This window comes from Euprymna scolopes, chromosome 28, assembly GCF_053919585.1.
Source record: "Euprymna scolopes isolate OS-2025 chromosome 28, ASM5391958v1, whole genome shotgun sequence".
In the NCBI taxonomy this organism is placed as follows: domain Eukaryota; kingdom Metazoa; phylum Mollusca; class Cephalopoda; order Sepiida; family Sepiolidae; genus Euprymna; species Euprymna scolopes.
This window is the reverse complement of record NC_136509.1, coordinates 59753992-59769896: the sequence shown is the minus strand read 5'-3', so window position 1 is coordinate 59769896 and position 15905 is coordinate 59753992. Positions and strand designations below refer to the sequence as shown.

The window sequence follows — 15905 nt, the reverse complement described above, 5'->3', positions numbered from 1 at the left end:
TATGTATCTTTCTTTCTTTCTCAACATATAAATAAAAGCTGATCACACATTGTGTGGGTGTTATTGAAAAGGCCTTTCGAACATATTTTTTCTTTTTGGTCATCAACTTCCACAGCCTATACAAGGGATGTAATTATTTGATTAATTGATTTTATTAAATTCATAATTATCAATCACGTCTTTTATTCAATAGATGCTAACTAGTTATTGAAATACAGTGCAATCTGATGTGTGCAAGCACTTTCAGATGTCCTACAAGTGAAACTTGCGGGTGAATTTGGTGATCTACCGCCAGCGGGCATGCTATTCTGACAGGTTTCATCGTTAATGACTATTAACAATGATTTAAATTGCCATTTCTTTGAATATACAAATCACAACAAAAATATTAAAATACCATTTTAAAGTAAATTGTGAATCGAGTTATATAAGTTTTATTTTGATGGAGGTAGGAGAAATGTACTTATTACGGATTTAAAAACTATGAGTGTCAAATTAAATAGCCGTGTGTGTCTTGTCCAGCGCTGAACGTTATGGTGTCTGGTATTGCTATTTGTAAGCACGTCAATGGTTAAATGTTCGCGAGCAATGTTTTTTAAAAAATATATTTACAGAATTTTTTTAATAAAACTAATAATTATAATAAAGACAAATATTCAAATAAATAAAAAGAATCAGATATATTAATTACAATTTGTATTTCAGCGGTCAGTGAATGAGAAATCCTTTTAGACCAAGGCAATTTTTATGCATAATAAAATCACAAGTATAAGCAACAAGTATAAACAATCGAGATTTAAAAATATATTTTATTCACGTATCTTTTTATAACTTTTATTTTTATAAAGATGAAATGTAGTATCACAAGACACAAATTTTTTTAAACTTATTTTATTAAAAAAAACAAAAAAACTTGCTATTTGCTTACTTCTCCACAAGGGCAAATTAAATACAAGTAAGTTTTTAAGTAACGAAACAGCATTTAAACAACATGTTTAAATAAATGGATGCTGTGCAGAAATTCTTATTTATAACGCCGGTTCTGTAATTAATATAGCTCATCTTTTTTATTTATTTATTCTTTTTATAATTATTACTATTTGTTTTATTAAAAAGTTTTGTAAATATATTTTTAAAAAACGCACTCAGAAAGACATGCATATATTTAAATATTTTTTTTAAATACGTTCATTTTGTTACATTAAAAAGTTTTGTGTAAATACAAAGTTTTTTTTAATTAAGTTTTGTAAATATTTAATATTAAAAACTGTTTTGTTAGTTTATATTTTTCTTTTAAATGTTAAAAACGTTTTTTAAATATATTTTTTTAAAATATTGCTTGCAAAAATTCAACCACATCTGCTATTTGATGTGTTTACAAGCACCATGTGGTTGTGTCATGGTCAAATCACTGGTGTCACTTAAAATGTGCACCAATCGTCGTCTTCTGCTACAGGGTATCTATTCTTTACTTGGTCCAAATAAACTCCAAGGATACATCTTTACTTTTAGCATCAAAATAGGCAAACCAACTAAGTGTTAGGTGATGGCAAAGGTCAATCAATTATCAAAACGAAAACCACATAATTGTTCCTATCTGAGGTTTCTCTAAAACTGAAGACGGAACTGAATGAAGAACCAATAAATGACAACAGAAGCTCAACTAATTGAGTATACTTTTCTTATATCCCTGGGATAAAAAGGCGAATAAGGTTTCCTCAATATCTCCCACATTTGGGTTTTGAGGATGATGGGAACAAGACGAATAATCAAATATATTTACATGGATGCAGTAAACACCCAATAAAAACCGAGAAACAAAACTAACAACATGCAAAAACTAAAACTAGCATTTCTGATTTCTCAACTCTGACAGTGAGTAAGAATCTACTCCTGGAAAAAAAAATTCTTTTGAATATATACAGAAAACTTCCCAAGATTCATAATCATAGAAATCTCCAAAAATAAACACGTAGGAATCACCTGAAATCAAACTAAGCTAACCAAATAAATCAAGACTCAACTACTAGTTTCTGAACTTAAAAATCTAATTGAAACCTTAAGAAAATAACAAGAACCTCCAACATCCAAAGCAGAACTTGATCAAGTCAATCAAAATATACAAATAAACCAACAAATCCCCCCTTCACAACATCTATAACATATTAGAAATGGAAGACTTTGAAGAACAAAGCTCTCACAATAACGCAAGTTCTTCAATCTTGCCACAGAAGTCTAAATAAAAAGTCAAGCAACAATAACAACAAATACAAAAATAAACTATTTATATAAAAAAATCCAAGCAAACAAAAACAACAAATAAAAAAAGATACAAAAAAAAAATCAATCTCACAAAATTCAAAACATGGTCCCGTTCAACGTCTTATGATAAAGATAAGTCAAACATAAATTCAACACGTTAAAAGTCCAGTCCAAATAATTGGAAAATATGAAAATTGAAAAGAAACCTACTGGTGAATATAACCCCACAAATACACACACACACACACACACACACACACATATATATATATTTATATGCATGTTGTATATACAGGGTGACCCCCCAAAAAAAACAGGACATTCAATCGTTTTTCTTAGCATTTTATTTTTACAGTCAACAGAGAAAAAAAGGCCAAAGATCCTAGTTTTTTGATGTGATGTTTTGAATATAATAAACTAGCTATGACCAAAGTTTCATTTCATTCAGACAAAACGGGGCCTTATTAGAGTTGGGGCCCGTTTTTTGTTTTGGGTCACCCTGTATATATAATATTGTTTTGCCTTGAAATCTGCTGAAAGTAGTGGTAAAACAATGATGCAACAATATGTATGAAAAAGAAATGAAAATGTAAATAGAAAAAGATTTGGGATATTCTCCAGACACCTGTGAAATGTGTATGATGATGGAACACATGGAAATAACAAGATGAAGCCAAAAGGAAAATCTCTCCCTCCCCTCAAAATGTGTGCCTGACTCATTTGCATCTCAAACTAGAGAGAAAAAGCAACTCATTTTTTCTTCTTCCTGTTTTCTAATCTCATTTTCTTTCTAGAAAATTTAATTTTACATTCTTTGAAATTTGTGTTAACTTTATTCTGTTTTTTTCCCACCCTTTACAGTTACCGGTACTTTCAGCTGCAGTTTGAAATTCACTGTAAAAGATTGTGACCCTAACACCGGTGAACCTGATGATGAAGGTTATCCAGATGAATATGTGGTCAGTTTCTGCTCATTTTTTTCTCTACTTTTTCATATTTCTACATTATTTTTATTCATCTTATCGGAATTTCAAATTAACTTCTCAAATATGAAGTTTTCTGTAGTGTTTATCCCAAGACTGTTGACTTTGTGCAGTGTTCAATAATAAATATCTGCATCATTTTCTCTGGTATGCTGAAAAAATTATGATCCCATATAACTATGGGTGAAATGGGCAAGACTCTCGAGAAAACTAGTTTAGTGGGAAACTTCAAATAACATTGCCAACCAGAGATTGTTTTTTTTTAATTCAGCACACATTATGAACATGAACAGTCACCACTTATTTGATGGAGAGAGTGGGCCTTGCATTTCACAATACACAATCTGTTAATCAAATGTTGGCTATGATGAAAATACTTACCAACAAGACTTAATGTGCCAAGCATAATACATGGTAGATGTTAATAAAAATATTTGACAACACTTCTTTCAAAGGTGATGCTATTTTGAAATGCAATATACACATTATTTACAGCTCTGATGCATGTCTGATTTGGCTTGATGACTGCATTCTATAGTTACATCAATGAGAAATGACTTTCCACAAATGCTTTCAATTATATTCAAACTGTTCTGATTGCAAGAGTCTGTTATTTCAACTAATTGACTTGGCGAACTGACAGCTAAATGATTTTGGCAGAAGTTGCCGAATACAATTGACACATGAAATATCAACTTTGTTACAATGTTTTAATAAAAATGTCCATTTTGTCAATTTTATGAAGTCAGTATATTCAACAAAATGCCACATTTGAAAAAATTACTTTGAAGAAATCATTTCATTTTGTGAACGAAGTCATGATTGTCTTATTTCAATTGAGATAAGTTTTTGTGAAGATTTTTTGATATGATTTTTTAATGTCAACACTGTTGAGAAAATCTGAAAAATAGCATATCTTCTGCATGAATCAGGAAGTTCTTCTGAACTGGCTTTAGCAGAAATTTTAGATCCAACTTTTGATGTTTAGAGTGATGTGTGAAGGTTTGGGAATGCTCTGCTTGGCAACTCAGCAATATTTTATGTTGAGACACTGACTGTATGTCCCCTTAACCTTACACACACTTTTATGTGCCTAAATTGTAAAATTGTACTTATTTCATTTTTGAAAATAAATAATTGAAAGTGAAGTATCTATTCCGTGCTCAGTCAGTAGAGAAATCCTTCTCAACTGGGGTAATTATTTTGTACCATTCACAGTACCCCCTGGAAAGTCTGTTTTTGCCTACTCTTTCTTTTATATAAATATATAAATTTTTATTTTCACTTCAACAATTGAGCAACAACAATGGAGCTGCGAGTGTCTATGACCTCAACTGAGTTCAATATTCATCTGCTTGGTTATATAAGCTTTTTTAGAAAACCTTTTTAATAAGTTAATGAAAAATTAGGGGGGGGATGGTATCTCAAAGGTAAAATAACTACAAATATTTGAAAAAATCGTTTTCAAATGTTTTATTGCTTTAGATTTGAAAAATAAATAGCTAAATTATTTATTATTGGAATTTAAATTAAAAAAAAATTCTGTTTAAGATTTGCAATTTCATGATTGCAGAAAATATACAAAATTTTTATATAATTTTACATGGTTTCAGTATCAAATGTATAAATAATGTACATTGTATGATTTGAAAGATTTAGTATTGAAAAAATATGGACACCCCCATTTTACATAAATAAATCCTAGATAAATAGTAAGATATTGGATATTGGACTCCCAGTATCCAACAAATGTTTTGAATAGAAAATATTCAATAGAGAAAATAGAACAATAAGATTTTGAAATTTTTGTTTAAAAACAATAATGTACAATTTACCAAAACAATAAAATTGACCTCATTGCGTGACGTTAGAACGAACAAAGAAAATGAGATGATCTAGTCACATAGTCTATCAGGGTTAGACAGGCCGAGAGTTAAGTAGTCTACCAGAGGAGTAGAATTAATTTGTCCATAAGTCCGTGGAAGCATTCGATTTGACACAGCTTGAAAAATGTCAGAACAGCCGTAATCTGTAAGAAACGACATGTGTAAAATACGACTTGTCAACTGGTGTTTCTTTTGGAGGAAATCTTTGTTAGTGTTTCATGGAACCAAGAAAAGGGAACCAATGAACACAAAGTATGTGCCTCATCTTAGTGCCTTACAACAGGAATGTATATCTGTGTTTTGTTAAAGAACTGTTTGTCAGCGTGAAATGAATGTTTCCTTTATACACACATTTTGTTAACTGCTTAAATGTCGACACTGACGAAATGTACCTACATCGATTTTCTGTTTTTGTTTTCTATTCTCTTTTGTAAAACTTATGTTCTGCAAAAAAAAAAGCAACAACCCTCTTCCCCTCTCCTTTCCTTTTCTTCCCTACTTACCAACCCCGTCGCCCTGCCCCTCTTTTTTTTTTTTTTTTTTTTTTTGTCCTGTTGGTAGGGCACTAGAATAAGCCAACTGCCCCCCTGCAGAGAGTAAAAATCCCTCAATGGGGCAACCAGTTAGCCGTGGGTTGCTACCCGTAATGCCTTAGAACGTGATCCTGGTGATTGAGCTAACCTAGATCTGGGTGCATAAAAGTCTAGGCACTCCAACACATTACTTTGGTTAGACGGGCGGTTGAAGAGGCCCGATCCGACCAATCGGCCAGTCACGCCAAGCCCTAGCACTTACACACAAAGTACCAACTACCACAACAAAGAACAAAACTTAAAAGTACTCCCATCTTTTTTTTTTTTAATTTTTTCTTTTTTTTTCTTCCCCCACTACAAAAAATAGGCAAACCAAGTAAGTGCTAGAAGGCGGTGGCAAGGGTCAATCCATTGGAAAGACCAAAACTCCATCTGAGCAAATGTATTTTTGAGGACATATTGAATAGAAAATATAGTGCTTGAGAACTCCTTACCAAAAGAGTATATCCTCCACATAGCCCCGACATGGTCAAGGCGAATGGGTTTCCCCCTTACTATGCCCCAATTTTGGACTCCAAGGTGGGTAGGGAGCATGGTTGATGAAAAATAAATCCCAAAATCCATGGCTGATAAAAAAATGCATCCCCCTCAAAACCCTCTGACTGACCTCTCAAGCTCAGATGAACAAAAATTCAAAACTAGAAAAACCGTTCCAACTATAGACGAAGGAAACTTCCCATGATTCTTGGTTATTGAATAAAAGAAATTGGAAATTTATCACCTTTCCTAATAGAAAAGACATTATCCACAAAAAGTAAACCAAAAATGATAAAAAAAAACAAAAGATGGAAATCTAGTTGAGATAACCAATCTTAGAGATGCTCAATCTCTACTCAAAATGAAGAATTTCCATGAGTACAAGTGCAAAATCTTTCCCCATAAAACAATAAACACTTCGAAAGGAGTAATTCGAAGTTATGAACTATCGCTAGCAACTGAAGAAATAAAAACCGTATTAGAAAAACAAGGAGTAATCAACCACATCCGCATAAACATAAAAAGAAACAATAAAATAATAACAACCAACACATATTAACGTTTAACAAATCAACAATACCTAAGGAAATAAAAATTGGCTACTTAAATGTAAAAATAGACTAATATATCCCAGCTCCATTAAGATGTTCCCATTGCCAAAAATATGGACATCATAAAGAAGCCTGTAAAGGAATAAAAATATGTAGAAAATGCGGCAACAAAGAGCGTGACCACACCAAAGAAAAATGCATAAATGAGGTGAAATGTGCAAACTGCAAAGATCACCAGATTTCCTCTAAAATATGCAAAACATAAAAAGGAAAGAAATTATAGAAGTAAAGTACAAGAAAAACAAAAGCTTTCCAGAAGCCAGAAAAATTGTTGAGACATACATGAAAGACAACACATATGCTGAGACAAAAAAACAGACAACTAAACCATACCAACATAATGAAATACATGATCAATATAGGGAGCTGATAAACAAACTGATTGCATTAAATATTAAAGAATGGCCACAATTTCAAAATAGCCTAAAAGAAAAATACTCAAATCTGGTAAACAAAATAGAAATAACAAATCCAAATAAAGAAAATAATATTCCATCCACAACAGAACCATTAAAAAAATTATCACAGAAACCAACAAAACAACTACCAGAAATTAATAAAAACATGAGCAATGATAAAACAGCAAATAAAGAATGTTCCAGAAAAGAAAACCAAACAATAGACACTCAAAATAGATTCCAAATTCTAGAAAAAATGGAAACCAAAAACACCCTAAATAAAAAAAAAGAAAAAAAGAAACCAAACTCAAGTAATCAAGAGGGAAAAAATGAACAAGAATCCAAAACGGCAACATCTCAAGCAAGATCCAGATCGACGTCCAGATCCAAACAAAAAAAAGAAAAAACCAGCAAAACACTTCACCAAAGACACAAACTCCAACAAAAGATAAACCCTCTACTTCTAAAGAGATGGAAATAGAGGAAAACTAAACAGCTTCATGGATAGAAATAAAATACAACAAATTATCCAATGGAATTGTCGTGGAATAAGATCTAACTATAATGAACTTCTTATACTTATCTCACTCTTCAACCCAGCCATTGTTTGCTTACAAGAAACCTTCCTACAAAGCAATAACCATTTCAAAACACCAAACTATGAACAATACAACTATTTCCATAACACAGGCCTTCGTGCTAATGGAGGGACCTCAATTCTTGTAAGGAATAACATACCTCAAAGCAATTTCTCTGTCAAAACAAATCTCCAAGCAATTACAACTCAAGTCACATTACACAAAACAATCACAATCTGCTGAATATACGTCCCTCCTCATGAACCAATAAATGAAAATGAACTAGAAAATTTAATAAAATAACTACCTTCACCATTCATTCTTCTAGGAGACTTTAACTGCCACAGTACATTATGGGGATGCGAAGTCACAAACTCAAAAGGAAACAAAATTGAACAATTAATAAACAAAAATAACTTGTACCTTCTCAATTAAAAAAATCCCACATACTTAAATCCAACAAACGGATCAACTAGTGCCATTGATCTTACCATGTATGATCCATTAAGCTTCTTTATACATGGAGCACTTATGAAGAAACCTGTGGAAGTGATCACTTCCCTATTATAATCACCGAAACCGAAAACACCCTAGATGAAAAAAAAGAAACCAAACACAAGTAATCAAGAGGGAAAAAATGAACAAGAATCCAAAACGGATCATCTCAAGCAAGATCCAGATCGACGTCCAGATCCAAACAAAAAAAAGAAAAAACCAGCAAAACACTTCACCAACGACACAAACTTACTCCATCCACTCCAGTAACTTACTCCAGTAACTCCATCCAAAACCACATACCCAGTTGGAACACAAACAAAGCCAACTGGGCCGAATTTAAAGAACATTGTTCACTAAAACTAACACAACATCAAATCCAAACAATAGAAGAATTCACGAAAGTACTCATAACAATAGCCAAAAAATGCATACCCAAAAATTCTCCTCCTGGAAAAGAAAAACAAACCATGGTTCAATCCAGAATGTAAAACGGCCATTAGACAGAGAAAGGCAGCCTTAAGAAAATTTAAAAAACAACCCACAACGAACAACTTAATAGAATACAAACACCAAAGAGCTAAAACTTGAAAAACAATTAAAGAATGCAAAAGATCCTGCTAGCAACAATTTGTCAACAAAATCAACATCACCACTAAACCCAAAACCGTCTGGGAAATGATTAGGAAAATAACTGGAAAATATAATCCGAATCCAATCAAACACCTTCTCATAAATAAACAGAAAATAACTGATAAAAAAGATATTGCTAACACACTAGCTAAAACCTTTGCCGGAAACTCATCATCAAAACACTACAATAGACAATTCCAAATACTTAAGAAACATGAAGACAAGTACAAAATAAACTTTAATTCAAAAAACCAAGAGCCTTACAATGAAATCTTCTCCCTCAATGAACTAGAAACCGCCATAGAAAAATCTCATAACTCAGCTGTAGGACTAGATGAAGTGCACTACAGCTTAAAGAAATTCCACCAGAATCATTAAAACTCCTCCTCCAAATTTATAATAAAATATGGGAAACAAAAAATTTCCCAACTTCATGGAAAAATGCAATAATAATACCAATACCCAAACTGGGAAAAGATACATCAAACCCAGAAAACTACAGACCAATAGCTCTCACAAGCTGCCTATACAAAACGTTTGAAAGAATGATTAGCTACCATCTTATATGGTATCTAGATGACAACAAAATAATTTCTGAAATCCAGTGTGGATACCAAAAAAATCGAGGATGTATAGACCACATCACTAACCTCAAAAATTATATCAGAAGCTTTTATCAATAAGGAACACGTAACATGTTTTTTTTTTTTTTGATCTTGAGAAAGCATATGAAACTACCTGGAAACACGGTATCATAAAAGATCTCCACAACATCGGACTAAGAGGCAGATTACCTGAATTCATAAAAAACTTCCTAACAGACAGATCTTTCCAAGTTCGCATAGATTCAACTTTATCAGACCCACAAAATCAAGAAGGAGTGCCCCAAGGCAGCATATTATCAACACCTATCTTTAACATAAAAATCAATAAGATTATAAAAGAACTCTCTCCTGATATACATAGCTCCTTATATGTAGATGACTGCTCAATCAGCTACAGATCTAAATACACTCACACTATTGAAAGAAAACTACAACATAACATAAAATTAATAAATGGGCAACAAAAATGGTTTCAAATTCTCCAAAACTAAAACAAAATGCATTCATTTCTGTAACCAACGCAAACTCCACCCTAACCCAACCTTACAGATTAAAGGCGAAAAAATTCCATTTGTAAATGAACACAGGCACCTAGGAATCATTTTTGACAAAAAACTAAATTTCATTCCACACATCAATCACATCAAAACCAAATGTAATAAAGCATTACAACTCCTACGAGTCATCGCACATACAGATTGGATAGCTGACAAGAACACACTACTCAAACTATATAGAGCATTAATTATATCAAAAATAGATTATGGTAGCTTCATATATCAATCCACCAGAAAGTCATATCTAAAAACCCTCAACACAATATACCACTCTGGACTAAGACTAGCACTAGGAGCATTTCCAACCTCCCCTGTAGAAAGCCTGTATGCAGAAGCACATGAAACTCCTCCAATGCTCAGAAATCACAACCTTGGTCTAAAATACTACACAAAACTTACAGCCAACCCCACAAACCCAGCACACAATAGCACTTTAAATCCAAACCGTAAACACCTTTTCGACCAAAAAGAAAATGCAATCTACACCTTTGGACTTACAATAAAATCGATTTCCAAAGAAGCAAGTCTACCCATAACTAAAATTCACAAAACTGTCCTACTCAAAACCCCTCCCTGGAAAATAGTATCCCCTAACATCGACCTAAGTTTAAGTAAATATGAAAAGAAACATACTCATCCAATAACTTATCATGATAATCTCGATAAAATCAAAGAAAAGTATCCAGACCACACACACATCTATATGGATGGGTCTAAACAAAATAATGCAACAGCCAGTGCAGCAATACTCAATAAATCAATCAAAAAACAATCAAACCTCCCAAAAGAAACCTCAATCTTCAGTGCTGAAATACATGCACTAATCCTAGCTCTCAAACTCGCCTCCAATAACAAAAAAAAAAAAATTTATAATCCTTTCAGACTCCCAATCTACTCTAAAAGTGATTAAAAATAGAAAGATGGACAACCCCCTAATCGCAAAATTACTCCAAAAATTAACTGAACAGTAAAAAAATCATTTTCTGCTGGATACCGAGCCATTCCGGTATTAAAGGTAATGAATTAGCAGATTCTGCAGCAAAAACGCCTTAAATCTCCCAATCGATGCAAATTTTAAAATTCCATACATAGATCTAAAAAGATGTATCAACACATATACAACAGAGAAATGGCAAACCTACTGGAATGAACACCCTAACAACAAACTTCACGAAATCATGCCAAAAATCAAAAAACAACAAAATACGAAACTAAACAGAAAAGAAGTCAAACTAACAAGAATAAAAATAGGTATACTCACTTAACCCACTCATATCTCCTAAAAAAGAAAGCCAACCCATCTGTATACCTTGTCAAACACCACTCACAATCAAACACATATTAATTGAATGTACTGATTTTGTAACTGTAAGAAATCGATTCTACAAAGAAAACAATATTAAAGAGTTATTTGATAAAAACAATCCCCACCCCATACTCTCATATCTTAAAAAAATTGGCCTTTATAAAAAAATTTAAAAAGAACCCTTTATACAACCGTCCTGGATATGACCTAAAACTTGCGGGCCTTGGGGAGTGTGGAGCCACCCTTTAATTGCCATTGCTCCCAGGTCCACTCTGTTAGGGTTCCAACTATGGGTTAAATAGAATCTGACTTAAAAAAAAAAATACTCCATTAAAAATCGTTCCTCAAAATAACTAGATTCGGCATTAAATAACCTGAAAAAGGTTGATATGTCGTAAAACAAAAATAACCAACAGTCAACACTGACACACATACACACTATGCAGTGTGGTCCGTTATGAACACTTGTGTACACACATACATTTCAGAAACGCTCATTATATAACTACTATATAACAAATAAAAATGGAACAAATTTTAGCAATATTATATATCACATGCAATCTGATTTAAAAGAATGGCAACTGGATTCAGGAAAATAAGAAAGCAGGAGACAATAATTGGCTCAATTTCACACAGGTCGCACAACACAAGTTACTTCAAAATTGTGAGGCTTTTAAAAAAAACTTTAATGCACACAAATGTTTTAAATGAACAAATTGAAAGTTGTGCACATTTGCTACACTTTACTGTTGTAAAAGTGTAACGCCAAATTTCAATTTAATAGACACACTTTCTTTTGTTTATACTATGTGAAATATTTGAAGGGTTAATTTACTTATTGGTTTGGAAAGTTAATTTTATTATGTATTATTGATTTTTTATTCAGTATGTATTTTGATTTTAATATAATTTGTCCTATTCTGTAATATTGTTTTTTATTTTCTGAACAAATATTTGGCATTTGTCTTCAATCGTCCCTTTCTTTAGAGGGTCAACTTGATTTTTCTAAATTGCAAGTGAAAAGGCAAATTGATTCCTTTTTTTTTTTTTTTCTTTTCTTGACGGTCACATTGAAAAGGTAAATCTGTTTAGAAATTAGCAAAATGTTATGGTTTCAAGTTTACAACCAAGTTATGAATGAAGTTTATTATCTTAGACTAGCAGGCAACCTGGTATTGCTGTGGGGAGTTAGTAATGATTGCCTACTGGTAGAACATACCGGTAAATCTTGCTGTAAAACTTGAAACAGCCAATTGAGTTAAAACATGCAAATATGCAAGTTAAATCTTCAAGAACAAAAATGTGAATATAGTTTTACAAAAAATATGAAAGATGAATTTTAGTAATTAAAAAAGAAAAAAGCCTCCTCCCTTTTCTCCTGAATCTCAAAATAAAGCATCTGTGTGATTAATGTAGATTAATTCCTATTTTATATTTTATAAAAATATTACAAGGGAAGATTTTTGTCTATTAAAAAGGAAAGAAATTCCTTCCTTTATTATCCTTTATTATCAATTGATAAAATCCTCTCCAAAACCAATAAACTTGCATGGATGGTTGTTAAAGCAAGCTGGATAAACATACAGGGTGTAACGGTTAAATTGTTGCCCTAGAAAAGACATGATTCCATTCCCATTTGATGAAAACCAGATTATTTTATTTTTGTTGCAAACCATCTACTAGTTGGCCAGTTGTGTACAAATCTCAAGCAATAGAAGCCTTCTAAAGTGACACAATGTTCAATGAGCGAAATCAGAGATGTGCCGCTCTACAATTCATGCTTACCGATCCAAGTTATGACAACAGGACTATTGCCAGCACCCTCAAAATGTATCACAGGATGTGCCCAGGGTGATAAAAACAGTTTCCAGCCACAGTTATAGTCTTTGGTGTAATTTCAAATGAGGGCTCGGCACCAGCCCATAAGTTCAAAAAGACCCAGGCTTGGCTTCAGAAGGAGTGCTATGACTTTGTACCTTTCTCTCACTGGGCCCTCTCCTTTTCCCCCAACCTGAACCCACTTGACTACTTCATTTGATCATACGTTGAGAACATCACCAACATGACCTCTCACAACACCAAAACCAGCCTGATCACTGCTATTCGTGGTGTATTCTCTGAGCTCCCGCCGGCGCTTGTTAAAAAAGCATAGTTCCAGACCTGTATCGAGATGGTGATTGAGGCTGACGGTGACTACATTGAAAATAAAGTTGTAATGTTTTCTTTAGGGCAATACTTTTATCATTCCAACCTGTATGCTGGTGCGACCAGATCGGGCTGTCTATTCGCTTCCTGAGACGAAATGCACCTACATTGATGTTCTCTTTTTGTTTCCTTTTTCTTTTGTAAAACTTAATTATGTTCTGCAAAAACAAAAACAACAGCCCCCCCTTCCTTTTTTTTTTCCTTCCCTACTTCCCAACCCTGTCAGTGGGGCATTAGAATACACTGACTCCTCCCCCCCCCCCTCCTGAAGAGAGTAAAAGTCCCTCAATGAGGCCACCTGTTGGCCATGGGTGGCGATCCGTAATGCTCTAGAACAGGATCCTGGTGGCTGAGTACCTCATGACCCGGACCCAAGTTGCCGTGAGTCTACAACACTCCACTTTGGCCCTCACTGCGGTTAGACGGGCAGTCGGGAAGGCCTGACCCAATCAATTGGCTAGTCATGCCAAGCCATGTTGTAAACCCTCACAAAAAGATAAATACAAATACATCACACACAAACACCTTTAAAAAAAAAAAAAAAAAAAAAAAAAAACCCATACTGATACTAGAAGATGATGGCAAGAGCCAATCAAATAATGAAACCTGATGCTACCGACAACAACCCTTTATTATAATTTGCAGGGTTGATATGCCGTAAAACAAGATAACCAACCAACCTGTACATTCACTTTTATTATTTTAAATAAATTTTTTAAGTACCAAACTTTGCAAAGCAATAGGAAGTTAGCGGAGCAACTTGGATACTTTAAAAACAAAATGACAAAGTAAAATAGTCAATAAAAATATTGATATTGTTATATTGTGAAATATAAGGTATCTATCAGACATCATTAACACAGATTATAGCAGCAGTAGCAAAGTCGTAACATCAGCAGTAGCCACACATAACTAATAATAGCAGAAGCAGTAAAAATAGCAATACACATGAAAAAATTGAAATAGCTTGAAATATTTCAATATTGGTATGCATAGAAAGAGCTTGATGAGCTAAGAAAGAATCTTTTTAAATTTTTAAAATCTGATTAAAATTAAGGAAGTTATGGCTATTTTTGTGCCTCACACGTTTGGATATTTTTCCCTCTTTAAGACCATATGCGTTTCGTCACATTTTTTACACTACTTTTTCAGTAAAAATGTCATATCTTTGTTAAAACACAAGACTAAGAAATGAAATTTACCATATAAGTGTATTTTTGTACAAGGAATCAGAATATGCAACTGAAAATCTCCCAAAGTTTATGGTTTCCAAATAATCTGCAGTAAATGTGCATAAATATGCAGCAATTCCTTAAAAATGCCATATATCCATAAACAGAAAAGAAGTTGGAGAACTCAAAGTTGAATTGTAATGTGCTTTATGTACAAAAAACTTAAATCTAAACAGAAGACCATTTAAAAATGAATATATTGCAATATTTCTTTGGTATTATTGTAGATTAACACCTTCTGTTTAACCCCACTCAACTCCTTCTGACCACCCCTCCAAAATGTGATTCTACCTTTTTAGGAAATTATGTATAAAATGCCATGAAAAACTTTAATGAAAGATAAACAAATTATTTTAGAATTGAATGTAAAATAATTTCCTAATATAGGTCATTCTAGCATTTTAGGGCAGTTAACTGTTTTTTTTTTTTTTTTTTTTTTTTTTTTTAAAAGATGATTATGTGTAGTTTTAAGAGGGTTTCTATGCAATGAGAATATGGCCATTCAGACTTTGAATTAATTGTAGGGGCTAAGGAAAATTATGTGTGAACATACTGAAAACTTGACAGAGACAAAGCTAACAAAAACAATATTAGAGGGGGGAGCGGTTAGTTTCACAAAAATTTAATGTAAAATAATTCACCATTTCCTGGCCATTCTAGCATTTTAGGACAGTTAACCAATTTATTTTCATGTGTATTTTTCTTTAAGGAAGGATCTATTTTTTGTTTGTTTGTTTTAGATGCTTGTATGTGGCTTACAAAGGTATTTTATTTTTTTGGGGGGGGGCTTGCCACTCGAACTTAGTGTTATTGTTAGGGTTAAAGAGTGTTTTAGGAATACGAACCGTTACTTCATTTTTGTTTTGTTGTCCTAACTGCAAAATGCCGTTTCCATTTCAAATAAATATTTTACAGAAAGATATATATATATATATATATATATACATACATATACATATATATATATACATACATACATATATATGTGTGTGTGTGTGTGTGTATTCGATAGGTAAATAAGTCAGAAAATGTTATGTTTAGTTTTAATTTAATAAGAAACTGCGTTGCGAAATTTCAAAGA

At 32.7% G+C, this 15905-nt stretch overlaps 1 protein-coding gene across 5 annotated transcripts in view; it reads left to right on the top strand.

The window, feature by feature from the left end:
• The window catches only part of LOC145249669 (coatomer subunit gamma-2-like), a 344043-nt gene that overhangs the window by 301525 nt on the left and 26613 nt on the right, over positions 1-15905 (top strand). For all 5 annotated transcript variants that reach the window (XM_080111454.1, XM_080111455.1, XM_080111456.1 and 2 more), the window contains one exon: positions 3124-3221. In XM_080111454.1, coding sequence (XP_079967580.1) covers positions 3124-3221 — 98 coding nt within the window. The remainder of the gene's footprint in view (positions 1-3123; positions 3222-15905) is intronic.